Raw genomic sequence first — 18,384 nt, 5'->3', positions numbered from 1 at the left:
TTTGCAAGACCATGACAGAAAAAAACTTTTAGATATTCTGCAGAGCATGACAAATATTTTGAAAAGTCACTAGCCACAGGGCTAGTGGGTTTGTGAAAACCACTAGCCCACCAAGATAAAGCACTAGCCCAAATTCTTGATCAATTATAACTGGATTTTTATCTAATTTTTGTAAGATTACAATTTACAACTATAACAGTAAAATAAAACAAACACTTAAATTATGTTGTAACTTTCAGTTTTGTCGTGTTGTACGTTTGGTCTTTTGTCAAGTGTGAGCCATCGTCATTGTCCCGTTTTCACTTTTGCCCTCTCCCCCGGGGAAAATAACTGAGCTCATGATTGGTATCTAAACCCACTATCAAAATAATTAAATTTAAATGAGGGTACGACAGTGTGACACACAGTAATAGATGGTTCAGTGTATTTGGTTATACAGTAACATTTAGGGCCTACTATTAAGGTCGCCAGGAACGCTGATGCCAATTGCTCAAATACAGGGCATCATCCCGTGTCAGATTAGTATCAAAAGAATATAACGGCGACATCTAATCCGTTGTTAATTGATGAACAAAAAAGGTATTATCTTGTAGCCTATCGGCAGCTGCGACACATTATCCAAACCGTTACACGTAATAGGCCAAGCCGAGTCGTTGCATGTGCAGTTACCATTAAAGAAAATTGTTTTTCTGGTTGCCGATAACCATATGTAAGCGAAGTGTTAAATTAGAAAACAATAGGTAAATAAAACAAACACTGAAATTCAAAGCATGACTGGGGTTTACTCATGGGCGTATGGGGACTCTTTGATTTAGGGGGGCTGGAGGGGTTGATTTGCCCGAAATTTTACCCAGATAAAAACTGCCCGAATTTTTTCCACTGTTTCGTCCAAATTTGGGGGGGAAATTGCCCCCCCCCCCCCCCGGGTCATACGCACATGGGTTTACTTGATTGAGATTAACCTGTCGTCGCGATAGGTGATTTCCAAGTTCTTAGCCTAAAACATATGTGCGAGATTAACTACCACATGATTGTGTCCAACCAATCAAAACACGCATGTCATTAGACTTATTTCCTGTGCCAGAATATTGAAAGGGAAAAGTAAACAATGCATGCTGTAACTGTGAAGATGTAGATAGCATGTTACTGCAGTTTGTAGACCTAGTTCAAGTGGATTATTATTATATACTGATAGCGTTGTTGATACTATTCGATGACAAACGTCACAATCAAATTTATTAAACGAAATTTCAGCCGAGAGAAAAAACAACAACACACGATTGAGCGATAAGGAGAGGGGGTGGGAAACCACTAGCCCTGCGGGCTAATGGTTTTGCATTTCTCACTAGCCCGAACTTAAAAACCACTAGCCACGGGCGTCGGGCTAGCGGATTTGTCGAACTCTGTATTCTGGCAATTGTTCCTCAGCGGATATTGAATTTTCCTGAACCGGTTCAACTGCTGAGTACTTCTCTCAATACAATTCTTGAATTTTTGGAAGATCTATTTGTATCTTCTTTCTTTCACAACAGGTATTCTTCACTTGTAATGCCATTTTTACGTGATTTAAATATGTCATTGAATGTTGAATGGCCACAGTGAAACATTGAACTTTAATTTTAAAGGATCATTCTCATTGAAACAATCAATTTTACAACAGGGAATGAAAAGAAATGAATGCTTAATTAACACTTTTTACTTTGTAAAGCCGACAGAAAAAAGTGAGAAATCAGAAAGAATTTGTTTTTGTTGATTAACACTTTTAACTTTGTAACTGGTTTAACATGTCCATGTGCCACTAGGGTTTCGAACACGTCTATCCCGACTCCGGCCTCCGATAGGATCAGGGGTCTGACTCGGGACAGGGATAGAGAGAACATGAAAGTGAACAAAATGTTCCCTGAAGTCATATTTTGTTTCTGTTGAAACTACATGCACAGTAACTTACCCTTTGGTTAATCGTTCATCAATCCTGATGATTACACTGGCTGGCTCCATTCCGTCATCTGCAGCAGGCAGGTATCTGTAAAATAAACACAGGTTATAATCAAACCCAGTGAAATATGGTTCTAGATACACAAATACGCTAATTTATTACACTGAAAATATGTGGCATCAAGGTGATGATGCAGCTCAGTGGTATGTGATGGACCAAGATTTTTACTGACCCAATCAGTGCCCAACAACTGGTATAATAAAACCCATGGTACTGTATATATTGTCTTCCTTTGAAAAAAGGGCAGAATGTAGCCCAGTGGTAAAGTACTCGCTCGATGCACGGTCGGTCTGGGGACCGATCCCCCGTCAGTGGGCCCATTGGGCTATTTCTCTTGTTCCAGCCAGTGCACCATGACATGTATATCAAAGGCTGTGGTATGTACTACCCTGTCTGCTGGGTGGTGCATACAAAAGATCCCTTGCTGCTAATCGAAAAGTGTAGCCTATGAAGTGGCGACAGGGAGTTTCCTTTCTCAATATCTGTGTGGTCCTTAATCATATGCCTGACGCCATATAACCGTAAATAAAATGTGTTGATTGCATCGTTAAATAAAACATTTCTTATTTCCTTTGAAAAGACCATCATCATCAATTGTTGTTTAATTTGGTTTTTAAATAGTACAGAAATTCAGATATTATTTATTATATTAACCAAAGAATAAGAAACAAACTGAGACAATTATCAACTTCAGGGTTCAGCCCGTTTCTTTGTTTGTTTATACTTATTTCCGTGCTCATATCCAATTAAGGGTTCAAGCATGCTGTCCTGGGCACACGCCTCAGCTATTTGGGCTGTCTACAGTCCAGGACAGTGGGTTAGTAGTTAATTTGTTAGTGGCTAGTGAGAGAGAAGTCTTGAGTTGTTAAACTCAGTGATGCTCTTTACCTACGGCAATTTATATCTCAACGATGGCGTTTCCCTCGTTAAGTTCCGAGCTTATTACAATACACGAGGAAGTGACGGTCAGAGCTTTAATGCAGGTTAGGCCAAGTCAATGCTGACTAATGTGGACCAAAACCTGAAATATGAATGAAAATAAGGATTGAAAAAGTTACATGCCTGAATTTTGTCTTGTCCAGTATCCTGTTCTCCTTGACACATTCAGTGATGTATTTACTAGAAATGTAGTTTTCTGATGTCACTGTACTTCCTTTCTCTGCAAGTCTGTAAAGAAGAGATGACAATACAAAATCATACTATTATTACAACCAAAAAAACCCCCACAGACAACTGAAAACTCAATGAAAGGTGTTTTTTAAGTTTCACATTAAAGATGGAATATCTTTCCAGAACAGTGGGAAGGAAGGAAATATTTTATTTAACGACACACTAAACACATTTTATTTATGGTTATAGTGTCAGACATATGGTTAAGGACCACACAGATATAGAGAAACTGTCGCCACTTCATGGGCTACTCTTTTCAATTAGCCGAAAGGGATCTTTTATATGCATCATCCCACAAACAAGATAGTGCATACCACGGCCTTTATTACACCAGTTGTGGAGCAATGGCTGGAACGAGAAATAGCCCAATGGGGCCACCGACGGGGATCAATCCTAAACCAACTGCTCATCAAGCGAGAGCTTTACCACTGGGCTACATCCCGCACCCCAGAACAGTGGTTAGTTAGAGAGTAATAGTTCCTGGCATAAATCTCAAGAAAATCAATCCTTGGAGTGGTGTCATTAAACAAAAACAAACTGTACATATGCTATTGGAATGATTTAGGGCAGTAATCATATTGCTTAAAACCACCAAAGATATCTTTCAATAGACACACATGCACGTATACTAAGGATACTTTATTAGTAACACTCATCTCACCTAATGCAATCTTCTCTTGCTTTACTAGTCATAATTCCACCTCCATGCTAAAAAAAAAATAAACAGCATGAGTAATATCTTTTAAATATAACTACATGTACCCACAATCTGTGGTGACTTAATATACCAAGGTAGCAGAACAAAATACTAGTACATGTATATCTTTAGGTGTTGGCAAAATATTGTTTACTTATTAAGTACTATCGTACGTTAAAAACTGATACATGGTCTCGCAAAAACCAACTTGATAAATATGTCCTCAAACACTGCATTGTAAGTAGGACATTATATTAAAGAGTTTATCTTATGGTATAGCTTTGCAATAAGTTTAACACCAAAACCAGGTTCATGTGCAACGTGCATCAGTGTATATATGTATGACCAGTGGAGGCTCCAGAAATTGGCTATAATGGAACCTCATTTCATTTATTTTCTTTGTTCATTCATAAAACACAAGAAAACTATGGCACCTCATTTTATGTATTTTCTTTGTTCGTTCATAAAACACAAGAAAACAAACAACACAACATGAATGTAATCAAACCTGAATAAACTGCAATTTTTGGTGACACCCAATAAAGAACATATTATTCTGTAGGCTTATTATTTAATAAAGCTCCAACACTGGTGGTTAATTAAATTTACTGTGAAAACAACAATACAACAATTTAAAAATAAATAATAATAAAAAGAAAAAAAAGAAAAAAAACAAATCAAACAACAACAAAGACAGGCAAAAGGTTTTTCCCTTTAAAATGTGTCACCTGTCTTTATTAAATTTTGAATAATGTAAACAACGCATGTTTTCTGCAACCACCTGTGGATGACGGTCTGCATTACCCCGACGTCTAACTAGCTGCTATTATTTCTATCTCCCTTAAAGGAAGAGACAATCAAGGCATTTGACCTGGTATGCATATTCAACGATATATAATGCACATTATTGCTTACGGTAATATCAACAAGTATAATCGTATAGTTAATTAATAAAACGGTAAAATGTGACGGCTATTATACATAACGGGCGCAGCCATTTTGTATCATCCCAGTGAATACGCCCTCTGGCGAGCTGGTGGTTACGTAATACCTAACGTGTCACGTCATGAATTAGTCTTCGAACTGAAGAAACAAAACATACCTGATTTTTGCGGATGCATCACAATATTCTGTAATAATAGTCATCCCAGTAAGCCAGCAACAATTATATATTTATGTTTAATACAAAATAAACCACCATTGTCAAAGTGTTGAAATAACTGTATTATGGTTTGTACATAAATTAACCCACGTACTGAAATAATAATTGGGAGTGTTTTCTTAGTTAATTGGTTTTTTCTTTCCATAGCCTGCACCTGTGGTTCCTGATTGGCAGGTGTATATTTAGACGATCCCCAGACACTGTGTCTAGACATACCAAAAAGACGTGCCTCTTTTATTAAGATCACAGGGTATTGTGTGTTAACCGTACACCCCTCTAATCGTAATCAATCAGCCTTCCTGCTATATTACTGTAAGTAATTCTGTAAAACCTTTGATTAAGTAGACTTTCCCAACAAAACTGACCAATTACGTAGTTCCAACGAAAAGAAAATTATCACTTGGGTATCGTGAGTGGTCATTTTTTCTCGAACGTAGCATACCAAATTACCAATAGGCCTAATAATATGCATTTGTTTTCTTTGGATTTTTTTTTTAAAGAAAAATACTATAACTCCATTTCGTTCTATTGATGCAAATTTAAATATATTTAGTTAAATAGTTTATTATACTATCAAGTCATTTATGTTATTTTACAAGTCAGGTTGATGAAAGCAAAGCGCCTTGTCATAAATTAGAAGGTTTGTTTACACTGTGCATAGAGCAGATGGACAGAGCTGACATCACTTCGCCCCAAGCTATACCACCGGACGTCACAAAAAATTAAACAAAATGGCTGCCCCCAATAATAATGTTTTTTTTTATTAACTCTAAAATTACGCGTTTTTTATTTATTAAAGTGTCAGTATGTGTTAGTGATCCGGGTATGCATCTTTCCAACACATAAATCTCTTGTTTGAGTTTACTCTACCTTTAAATGGACATACAAATAAAACAAAGTAATAAATGATTAATATAGCAGCATAATAGCTGTTGTTTTATATTGAGCATATCATCGTTCATAACTTGTAATGATTCTGGTAATTTCGTACCATCCATTTCGTGCCATAGTTTATGGTTATTCCGTACCATAGTCATTTTGTATCATAGTACTTTGGTCATTTTGTACTACAGTCATTTCATACTCGGTATTTTTGTCATGGTATGCATACCTTGTAAAGTGAGCAAATGTTTAAATGAATAAAGGTTTATGAATAATGAATAAGAGAAGTAAATTAACGACGAAATGTGTTTCAGTGGCCATTAACCCTATTGAATTCACTTTTCTGAACATATACATGTATATTGCCACATGAAGGTGATAGTTTATTTTTAAGACGAACTGACAATTAAAGGTAGACTAAACTCCAACAAGAGCCTTATGTGTTGGAAAGATGCATACCCGGACCACCAACACATACTGACACTTTAACAAATGAAAAACGCGTAATTTTAGAATTAATAAAAAAACGTGATTATTCCTGCTAACTGGGGGCAGCCATTTTGTTTCGTTTTTGTGACGTCCGGTGGTATAGCTTGGGGCGAAGTGACGTCAGCTCAGGTCCAACTTCTCTATTATGCAGTGTAAACAAATGCTCTAATTTACGACAAGGCGCTTCGCTTTCATCAACCTGACTTGTAAAACAACATAAATGACTTGATAGTATAATAAACTATTTAACTAATTATATTTCAATTTGCATCAATATAACGAAATGGAGTTATAGTATTTTTTTCTTTTAAAAAATCCAAAGAAAAAATGCATATTATTAGGCCTATTGGTAGGATACGTTCAAGCAAAAACGACCACTCATGATACCAAAGTGATAATTTTCTTTTCTCTGGGACTACGTAATTGGTCAGTTTTATGATTTTAGACGGGGAAAGTCTACTTAATCAAGGGTTTTACAGAATTACTTACAGTATTAAAGCTGGTAAAGTCGATTATGATTTGAGGTTATCACACAATACCCTGTGATCTTAATAAAAGAGGTATGTCTTTTTAGTGTGTCTAGACACAGTGTCTAGGGACCGTCTAAATATACACCTGCCAATCAAGAACCACAGGTACAGGCCACGGAAAAAAAGACCAATTAAGCAAGAAAACACTCCGACTATTATTTCAGTATGTGGGTTAATTTATATACAAAATATAATACAGTTATTTCAACACTTTGACAATGGTGGTTTATTTTGTATTGAAAAAATAAACCACATATACATGTTGCTGTGTTACTGGGATAGATATTATTACAGAACATTGCGATGCATCCGCAAAAATTAGGTATGTTTTGTTTCTTCAGTTCGAAGACTAATTCCTGACGTGACATGTTAGGTATTACGTAACCACCAGCTCGCCAGAGGGCGTATTCACTGGGATGGTACAAAATGGCTGCGCCCATTATATATAACATTTAACCGTTTTTTTAATTAACTATACGATTATACTTGTTGATATTAAGCAATAATGTGTATTATGTATCGCTGAATATGCACACCAGTCCAAAAGCCTTGCTTTATTTAGCATTCCTTTAACCCATGTCACTGATGATCATTTCATGATACGACCCCCCCCCCCCCCCCCCCCCCCCACATCTAATAGGAGAAGATACGGTGACGTCACATGTTTTGATCATGTGGTACCGCGTGAGCGCTGGTAGGCAAGAAACCTACTGACAATACTGGCATTAGTAGTAATGAACAATCGAATGTTTTTCCGTCAATTAAATCAGTGTAGACTAGTTTTGATGAATGGTATTTTGTCATGGTAATTTCATACGCTGTTGTTAGATGCACAAGTCACTGTGCATCTAACAAGGATTATGAAATTAGTTTCATCAAATACAGTGGAAGCGAAACGTTGAACAGTTAAAGCTGACAACAATCAACTTTGCCCATCCCACAACGGAGATCGTCATTTTATACAAGGTTTGTTGTTTGTTATTCATTCGTAATACTAATACACGTCAGTATTTATTGAAATGAAAATTGAAAAGATAATAAAATAAAAAATAATAATAATAAAAGCCCCCACCAAACTGACATGGAAACAAAGATACCCTGTGAACAGTAGGCCTACCCAGTCAATCGACAAACGTTTTATGTAACTTTTTGTTTGTATTGACAGATCCAGTATAGTGGGTAAAACAAAAATCTGAATATATTTTATATTGTATTATGCCATAAAATATGTAGGTGGCTGGAGTATTTATATTTTTAATTAAATAACAGGGAGCTGTGTGTGTGTGTGTGTGTGTGCGCGCACAATCAAGCATATATATATTGTTTCTTATGAAAATGGTTCTGAAATATTTCCATTTATTAATTATAATGTTTTACTTTTTTTATTGAAGAAGTGATCCACAGGTGTATTTGTAATGTGTAAGTTGATTTTTTAATAATAAAATAAAAGGTATTTAAACATTTCAGGGTGGGATATCAGATGTATTAAATCATTTGTTTGGGATTAAAAATAAATAAATAATAATAATAATAATAAAACTGGATATTGATCCACAAGTTGGCGATAGCCACCATATTTTATTAAAACATAAATTATGTTACATGCATTTATTATATAAGTTATCTGAATTTGTTTGCAGCAAATAAAGAAAGAAAAAGGGAGCTGATTGTATTTATAAGTATTATTGTCATCAGTGACAGATGTCAATATGTCTTCACAAATACATTTATGTGTATTCAAATATTTCAATAATATTCAATATATATGTCCTTGACCAACATCTTGGGCTTACATGATAGTCAAAAAATGCTATAGTTACTAGTACTAATATGTACACAATATAAAACTTTCATACTTGTATATCATAGAAATTTACCAATTTTCATATTTTTTTCTAGGTATCAGTGATCCCTGTTTATGGACAAAAAGAGAACCGGCAACTCTTGGATAAAAAATGGGCCTTTCATGATGAATTAAGGGCGTTTAAGTTTTAGGGTGAATTAAGAGATGCTAAGGAGAACACTGGTATCAGATTCAGCGATTCTTTTCTACAGTATCTCATGTTTCTGTGCATAAGAGGGATACCAGAACTTTTTTCACTGACTTTCCAAACTACCATATGCAATATTATTGGGGCTGTTCAGTATGTGATGATGACATTGATAACACTTGGATTTAATCTTTTTTTACCACGATCTCTATTTTCTAATAAAAACACTTTATAAAATCAATAAAATTATATCGAGAAACAATAGACAACACATATTTATTATTTTCTTTTTCTATTATCATTATAAACCAATGATCAAATGATATTTGCATTGTGTTAATGTGTGTCTTTGTTACCATTTACAGTAATTTGTTGTTTTAACTGGTTTATTAATCAGGTTGAAAGTGATAGCCTTTGAAACTGTGCCTCTTGTCAAAGGTAACTGACACTGTTTTAGATTTGAAAGGAAGGAATCTTTTATTTAACAATGCACTCGTCATTTTAATTACGGATATATAGAGTCGGACATGTTTAGGGATCACACAGATAATATTAGGGAGGAAACCTGCTGCTGTCACACAATGGATTACTCTTTCCGATTAACAATAAGGGATCTTTTATATGTATCAGCCCACAGACAGGATAATAAATAGTGAAGCCTTTGTTACACCAGTTGTAGAGCACTGGCTGGAATGAGAAATAGCCCTATAGGACCACCATAGTCAATCCTAAATCGACTGCGTATTAAACTATGTCCTGGCCTGCATGGGATTAGGCGATTAAAATATTAATGGCAATTTTTATGTATATATATATATATATATATATATAAAAAAATAATGCTACAAAATGTTCTGAAGATGGAACCGCAAAGGTGAGGGACCAAGTAAATTTGAGATGTATCCGGTTTAAAAGGCTAATGTACTAATATTTAAAAAGGGACGCTGTAGCTAGAGGTAGCAATGTATGTGTGGTCATGGAACATGTATGGAAACTAAATTTAGGTTCCTCCATTTTAATACAATGTGTTAATATGTATCCGGTATCCGCAAGGGTAAAATATCCAACTGTTACCCCTTATTGTTAGTTTTAGGGTTAGGGTTAATTTTAGGGTCAGGGTTAGGGTTAGTTTTAGGGTCAGGGTTAGTTCTAGGGTTAGGATGAGGTTCCCTCTATACATATATCAATATAATGGGGTAACAGGCGGAAATCTTTCCGAAATAATTTCCTTTAATAAAGTGTAGGCCAACTATTTCTTTTAAACAGTTTTAAATAAAAAATATAGGCTTACTTGTTTTATTTTATTATTTTGATTTATGTGTGCGCGCGCTCGTTTATAATGCTTTACTTGAAATATGGACCAGACGCTTTAAAAATACATGGACTAAAAATATTTATTCAGGTGAAAAGAAAAAGAAAAAAAAGGAAGTTTGCTATAGTTTTGAACTCGGTCAATCGTCAAATTTTATGGGTGGAAAGAGTACATGTATCTCCTCCATACAGGAGCTATGTAGAATAGCGTTCCCGTGCTACAAGCGGTAATTTAAGCACGTTTTGGCCATTCTTTGCTATTCACGCTACGCTAGTTCGCTTTGTTACTAATGGCCATTATGATAGACTTCTGCCTACCAGATGCGCGCATGCTGATACGTGACGTCACTTCCCTAAACACATGGCTTCTCCTATATAGGCATACGTCCTTAGCCCACTGTCTTTATTAAGGGGTGGGGCTTCAATACAGTTGCATTAGCCTAATGTTTATTTTCTAAATCAGTAATTCGACATTTTACTATCTATCATTCTACTAAGCTGCACAATAAATGATTGAGGTACGAAATGACCACGATACAAAATGACCAAACAGACATGGTATGAAATAACCATCATTTACTATGGTACGAAATGACCTGGGTACGAAATGACTTACTTAGGTACGAATTGGTAAAATTGGGTACGAAATGACTATGGTAGGAATTGACTGGTTACCTGTTTAACGACACGACTAGAATACATTGAAAGAACATTACATAGCTTGGTCTCTGACTCACAGTGACTGTAATGAGAGCGTATAACTGTCCAAGTGTGTTGAAATGACAAATGTCCATGATCTAGCTTCAAAGTACTCGGGGCAATTGGTACACCCATAATAATGGTATGAACAAATCATAGTTATGGAACATAATTAAACTATTTACTTCTATTAATTGTCTTAGGTATTTTCGTTCACTGCATGGTCTCATATGAAATGTCATTGGAGTGCCATCTTCTTTCATAAACAAGGTTCTACTGTGATCAAACGTATTCGCCGCCATTATTTTCGTTATTTCCTCCACTCAACTAAACGTTCCTAATTGCTACATAATCGCTATATCTTGATGTCAGCAGTAATTATGGATATTAAAAACTATATTTCTTAGTATAATAATTCGAGTTTCTGTAAATAATGCCTTGTGTAATAGTGAATTTTAACATTAAAATTATGTTGGCACTTGTTTGTAAATGACGTGGATCGTATGAAAGAAGAAAACACAAATATTTAGACTGGTTTCATCATAAACAAACGAACTAGTTTCATCAATCCCAGTCTATTTTCTGGTGCAATCGTTCCATTTCTTTTTTGGAAAGGTAAAACATAATTTATTTTTTAAGTATAGATATGTCAGAAGCATTACAGGATCCACAAATGCAAAGATTCATAGAAGGAGAAACTCAAAAACAACGATTTCAACAGCTTGTTCATGGTTTGACTGAAAGATGTTGGGAACTTTGCATGGACAAACCTGGACAAAAATTGGATTCAAGGACAGAAAACTGCATGGTCAACTGCGTACAGCGATTCATTGATACAACTAATTACGTTGTCAATAGACTTGATAGCTCCAGGGTCCCCAGTGGGCCGAGTGGCACATCAGATTTTTCATAGTGTAGGAGCTTTAAACATTTAGTAAAAGTAATAATAATAATAATATTTTGCAGTGAATGGGGTTTCACAATTATGTGACAGTACTTTGGCTATTTTGCCAACATTTCTATCTGATGTTCGCAGTTAATAATTTTTGGACTTGTCAGGGAACATTTTGTTTTCAAAATCTTGATATAGCAATATTACTAGTCAATTGACATTGAAAATTAATTAGCAAGTACTGTTTAGGCCATGAGAATGAAAGTTATAGATTTGCATCCACTGCCCGCATGCCGTGAAAGGTACTGCTGAAATTTTCATTATTTGCACAAAAAAGGCACTTAATGATCATCACACAAATTCAAGTTCCAAATCGTCAATAGTGGTAATGTCTACAAGGTCTTTCGCGCCAAAACTGCCATCTCCGTCATAAATTCTGAAGTGTAGCCCAGTAGAGCATTGAATCCTCAAGCAGGAAGCAGTATATTCCAAACATTGACGAAAATTGCCGAACTCTTGATGTGTCGACCTCATTTGGACTTGAATCTACTATGGAAATAATAGATCAATAAAAATAATGAAAAAAGAAAAAAAAGCCTCATGTGTTTTTAAAATTGTTCGGACGCAAATCTATAACTTTCCTTCTTTTGGCCTTAATGTTTTAAATTAGTAGGCCTATAGTTAACCACAACACGATACTGAATTTTTTTCCCCTGGTTGTGACTTTCTGTTTCTCTATCAGCATCTTAGTAAAGATGGTTATTTTACTGTGAGCACAAGTCAAAATATAGGGAAATATAGGAAAATTTGCATGAAAAGTTACCTAAAGTTTTGCACGACTCCTGTGCTCATGATGAAATAACCATCTGTACAGACATGTTGACAGTGTAACAGAAAGTCGTGATGGCACGTCAGAAAATAATGAACTGCTCGTGTTGGCTGGAAATGTTGGTGAAATAGTCAAAATATTGTGAAACCAGTCATGTCAAAATTACTAAAAATATCTTGAATTTTCAGAGGTCAAAACAAGGGTTAGCACTTCGAAATTGGGAATATTGTGTTAATATTTAAAATAGTATACATCTAACTAGAGACCATTTTAAATCAGTAAAAACTGAACAGCTACCAGGGATTTATCCAAGGGTATTGTAGGTCCAAATATACATGTAGGCCCCCACCTAAAGAAAGAGGAGCTTGACATAGCCCAGTGGTAAAGCATTCGCTTGATGCGCGGTTGGTCTAGGATTGATCCCAGACGTTGGACCCATTGGGATATTTCTCGTTCCAGCCAGTGCTTCACATCTGGTGTAACAAAGGCTGTGGTATGTACTACCCTGTCTGTGGGATGGTGCATATAAAAGATACCTTGCTGCTAATCGAAAAGAGTAGCCCGGGATGAAGTGGCGACAGCGGGTTTCCTAGAGTTTCAATATCTGTGTGGTCCTTAACCATGTCTGATGCCATATAACCGAAAATAAAATGTGTTGAGTGTGTCTTTAAATAAAACATTTACTTCCTTCCAAAAAAAAAAAAAAAAATTCTCTGCTAAATATTCCCAATATATTTATTTGTCTGTTCCAATAATGAATAAATTAATTCAACAATAGTGTACTGAATCATTTCATCGCCTGAAGAAATATCCCAGGTATGATTTACTTAAGTGTTAATTTTCACAATCCCATCAGACCTGGCACCCTAACAAAAAATCCTAGATAAATCCCTGGCAACACTAGCCAATCAGTTTGAAATCCAAGTTATAAAAATTTTGGATGTTAAACTTGGGTAGCGAATCACAATGCGATATTGATCAAAATGTTCCCTAGTAGCCAATTTCTTAACTTGTTGCATAATGATTTTTGCTGTAATGTAAAGCCAAATTAAAATTTCCATATGTCAAAATTAAAATTAATTTTAAAAAAAAGTATTCATTTGACATCTCTGATCATTCATTCACTTTTATTCTGACAGCTATCCATTCGATACATAATAATTATGACTTACACGTTTTTTTTGTTTTTTTTCCAGAACTATATTTGAGTTTTAACATGACAGCAGCACGATACAAGAAATTTCTAAAACTGTGTGAACAGTGGCCATTAGATTCCAGTAAAGCTGGTAGAGATCTGGGAAGTGTTCTCCGACAGAAAGTTGCAGAGGCATTTAAGCAAGGGGAATCATCGAAGGTGGATTCGGTAGAATGTGACAGAATGTACGAGTGTCTTCAGAAACTCAACACAGATCATTTTAAAAACAAATACCCATGGACGTTGGATAAAGGTGCTGCAGGACTTACATATGAACAATGTAAAATGGCTATGTCAAATGAGGTTCTTAAAGAATTGTCAAAACAAAGATGAAAAATACTTTGTGTGTGGGTTTTGTATAGGTTAAGACGTTATCTTACAATTTGGTGATACAGAAGAAACTAGCCGAGATCACCGAAAGGTTTTCATTAATAATATATATTCAAGAATTTAAGACTTGCATCAGTATTGAAGAGTTTTGTACTGTAAAGATGAATTATTAGAATATAAATATGCAGTGATTTATGTGGTACAATATAAATATGCAGTGATTTACATGGTTTGTTTTATGTGGATATAAATTGGTCACTTTCATACCTTTTTTTAAGTGCAAACAAAAATACTGTATTCAGTACATTTTATTTGGTCCCAAGGGTGTTCGGTTAGTTGTTGTTTCACTGTACTGTGAATGGCTTTTTTGATAGATACCAATGCAAGTCGTTTCAAAATATGAAACAGGACTATATGAAATTGATTGCAACCAACAAAGCCCATCATTACATTTAACAGTTTGGGAGGGGAGGGGGAGGCAGATGCTTGCCCCAGTCTTGTGATATGCAGACTGTTTCTCAATGAAATCCTTCCATTTGTTTCATCATAAAGAAAACAAGTGTTCATGGTTTTAATTTTTTAATTATGCATTAAATAAAATAATCATTGCAATTATAATCACTGGTGAAAACAAAATGCTACAGAAGAAATTATTATGTCACAGAAATGCATAAAGAAATACATTATGAAGAGATAAATATAAATACAAATGTCACAATTGGTAGTAAATTAACTACATGTATATTGTTCATATATTACATTGAATTTTTCAGTGTAAAAGAATATGTACAATGAAACGAGAACCAGGTGATTACATGTAAATACTCTTTCCCCATAACCAGCACAGCATAAACAAAATAGACCATAAGCAAATAAAAAAACAAAAAACCCCACCTCATTCCTTTGATCAAGGTAGAACGGCTGCTATGAAAAACCAACAACCTCTCAATATTATTTACACTAGGGCCATCATAAAATAAATCCTGATTTTCAACCAACACTAGCCAAACACCTTTTTTTTTGCTTTATGGTGTGGTATTTGTAATACCACATAAAATAAAATTTCACCATGCCCCCTCCCATTTTGAAAATTGAATTTCAACCCCTCCATCCCACCCTCATTTTGATAAAAATCAGGATGAAAATGTAGCATTTAATTCATAATGGCTTAATTAATAGTAACTGGTAAGCTACTGAAGATGAGTTGGTGTAAATCTAATGCAAAGAAAACAGGCATACTACATGCATTGCTCATGATTAGTCAAACTGCAACATGAAAAGCTCGAGTTTTTTAATTGTGAAATACAAAATGAATGTGAATAAATTACAAGAAAGTGGATTTCTATTTTATCACAAATTATATTGCATGAACATGATCATAAATGTTTCTCGTCGTCTTAATATTTGTAAAAACCCAAACTGGATTTTGTCTTCAAATAATTGTGTACGTACGAAAAAACAGTATTTTAGGAAATAAGATGACATTTAACCTAGTACAAATATTAGAACGATCAGAAACACGTTTAATATCCAGCCACTAATATTTTATGCAGAAAAATATATTTGATATATGTAATTACAATCGTTAAAAAGTTTCTGTTAGTCGATAACATCTTAAAACGTGCAGCAAACTCGGGAATGTCCCTTTAAAAGGTCAACCAATCGATCACAACACATGATTCATTAACATTTTATTTTTTTCATCTATTCACAATTTCTTGGATAGTAATTATATGTGGGTACATAATGCCTATACCTTTTTGACACAACAAAATGATACCAGTAGAGCACATTAATTATTGGCCATTGAATGTCAAACAATTGGCAATTCTGACATCATTTTCTAAGGAAACACTTTACCATTAGCAGCAAGGGATCTTTTATATGCACTTTCCCACAGACAAGACAGCACATTCCACAGCCCTCGATATACTAGTCATGGGGCACTGGTTTGGACATGAGGGAAAAACACAACATGTCAGCTGAGGTGGTTCGATCCTACAACCAAACACTTCAGATGACTAAGCTAAATTGCACCCTTGACATAGTGTTACGTTTTTATTTTTGCAAAAGGTGTCCTATTAACCAGTTAGAACCATGCTTATTCAACTTGATACAAACTGACATTAGTCTGCTGAATAAATTTGCATTTCTCAATCTTTGTCAAATTAACTTATTTAATTAATAACAAAACAAAAATTACAATGATCTATAATGGTTTTTGAATAGTCAATAAACCAAATGAGTCTTAATTAAATTTATGCGTTTGGTTTCTGAATAAAAATGGCTGTAACAATATAATTATCTCTAACAATACATTCGGGATTTAAACAAAAGCTGCACTACAACTGATGAGATCACAAGAAAAAGTATTGACAGACACTTGATGTATAGCGATGATGTTGCACATAAATTACGACAAATAGAAGATAATACCAGTAAACTACCCACAAGCAAAATGAAGGAACACTCGTTATTGACACCCCACCACATTGAGTATCCTCTAATTAGGTGTCCGACATGGTATTTGCAACCCTTGGTTGAGGAAGAGAAGAATAATGATGTTAGCTACAAGTAAATATATAAAATGTTAACAAAAATAATACTGATACAACAGAAATCCCATAAAACTAGCTTTTAGCTTTCCAGTACATGATAAATTGATCAACAATAACTAAAAACCAACAAATTCACAATAAATATGTTATTAACTAGTACAATCTCAACATGATACCGTTAGGCAAATCAAAATGTGATGTTTAAATTCAATTCAGATTATCTCGGATAATAGACATTCTAGAAATTGTGAAAGCCCTAATCATTTCATTCTGTATTGTAGGCTATTGGGTATTGCAAGAAATGGCTTTTCACCTTGTAGACTATTGGGTATTGCAAGAAATGGCTTTTCACCATTAGATACAATGCATTTCCATGGTGCCTTTTCCATAGACGCGATTCCTACTTGGACATTCGGCTATTTTTCTGTGTGTTTGTTTGTCAGCGGAGTGATGACATAACATGAAGTATTTAGGGGATAACCCTACTGTGTTTTCCAATTTGCAGACTTATATTGGTGGTTTTACAGTCGCAAATTTAGTTTTATTGGCAACGCGTTAGCGGAGCCAATAAAAAGGTAAATTTACGACTGTAAAACCATCGATATACATCCACAAATCGGAAAACACAGTTGGGTTATCCCTATTCTAATTAAACTGTTTGTTGGTTAATTTTAAATAGGAAATTGTCACATTTTTAGTAAGAATAAGTATATAAACGTTACCAGCTGGTCACGTCCTTAGGCAGACGATGGGTGGTCGAACAGTTAGCGACTCTAACATAGATGTGTAATTTGACATATTTAATCAGCTCTCGTGATTAGACAACGACTAATAAAGAATATGTTCATTTCTGACATAAAAAAACATCTCCGTATTTAACGACTTCTGTACATAATATGAACACTACAGAAATTGTCTTCATGATGTCATAACAAAACAACCCTATTCCTTGCTTCAGCTATGACATATTTCTGCCAGAAATTTAAAAGTACACTTCGACCACATAAAAGTTTGTTTAGTAATCCACTTGTGAAAATGCAGATATGGCAAATCACATTTCCGTTCGGGGCATCACGTTAATGGAAAATGGGCCTTAATGTAATGTTTTTATGCTGACAGTAATTGTATTCCCTGATTGAAGTGGCAAATAAATTTTGCAGTTCAATTTAATATCGAGAGATGATAGATTTAAACAAATATTCTAAATAAATGGAAAAGTAACAACAAATAAAAAGTATGTAAATGATATAACAAAAAAATAGTGAATCATATATGCATCTAATACAGCATACAAAAAGAATATCAAATATACAACAAGTGTTCACAAACTTTGAAGATAAAGCATTACGTTAAATAGCAAAAAACTCAAAATTTAACAAAAGACATTTAAACATCTGTAACAAAAGTAGCTATTAAAAAGTTTATATGCATTTATCAACACTTGTACATATAATAAAATATACAACAGTTTTACATGCTACATGCAATGGTGAAAACAAAATGAGCTGCACTGACGGAACCTGTTTTTCTTAAATACAGGTGTTTAAGCATACCAGCATGTCACACAGAAGCAGGCTTTGAAAATTTGGCCCTAAATCTTCATGTTGTGCATCCTGTTTATACAATGGTGTAAAATAAATTAAAGTGATGTTT

At 34.6% G+C, this 18,384-nt stretch overlaps 2 protein-coding genes across 3 annotated transcripts in view; one reads left to right on the top strand and one right to left on the bottom strand.

Moving 5' to 3' along the window:
* LOC121374911 (protein SCAF11-like) overlaps nucleotides 1-11,519 on the bottom strand; it is a 34,610-nt gene extending 23,091 nt beyond the window's left edge. Inside the window, exons 1-4 of one of the 2 annotated variants that reach the window (XM_041502045.1) lie at nucleotides 11,113-11,519; nucleotides 3,828-3,874; nucleotides 3,059-3,163; nucleotides 1,949-2,023 (exon numbers count right to left, since the gene is read on the bottom strand). In XM_041502045.1, coding sequence (XP_041357979.1) covers nucleotides 1,949-2,023; nucleotides 3,059-3,163; nucleotides 3,828-3,874; nucleotides 11,113-11,229 — 344 coding nt within the window. In that variant the 5' untranslated portion in view covers nucleotides 11,230-11,519. The remainder of the gene's footprint in view (nucleotides 1-1,948; nucleotides 2,024-3,058; nucleotides 3,164-3,827; nucleotides 3,875-11,112) is intronic. The other variant, XM_041502044.1, reaches the window with a different exon arrangement.
* Nucleotides 11,520-13,864: 2,345 nt separating this feature from the next.
* LOC121374763 (ubiquinol-cytochrome-c reductase complex assembly factor 2-like) lies at nucleotides 13,865-14,176 on the top strand. The gene has a single exon (XM_041501871.1). It carries the CDS (start codon nucleotides 13,865-13,867, stop codon nucleotides 14,174-14,176), a length of 312 nt encoding a protein of 103 aa, XP_041357805.1.
* The last annotated feature ends 4,208 nt before the right edge of the window (nucleotides 14,177-18,384 follow it).

Source organism: Gigantopelta aegis, chromosome 6 (assembly GCF_016097555.1).
Source record: "Gigantopelta aegis isolate Gae_Host chromosome 6, Gae_host_genome, whole genome shotgun sequence".
Classification (NCBI taxonomy): domain Eukaryota; kingdom Metazoa; phylum Mollusca; class Gastropoda; order Neomphalida; family Peltospiridae; genus Gigantopelta; species Gigantopelta aegis.
Note: the sequence above shows the minus strand (reverse complement) of the source record. Positions and strands in the feature narration are given on the sequence as shown.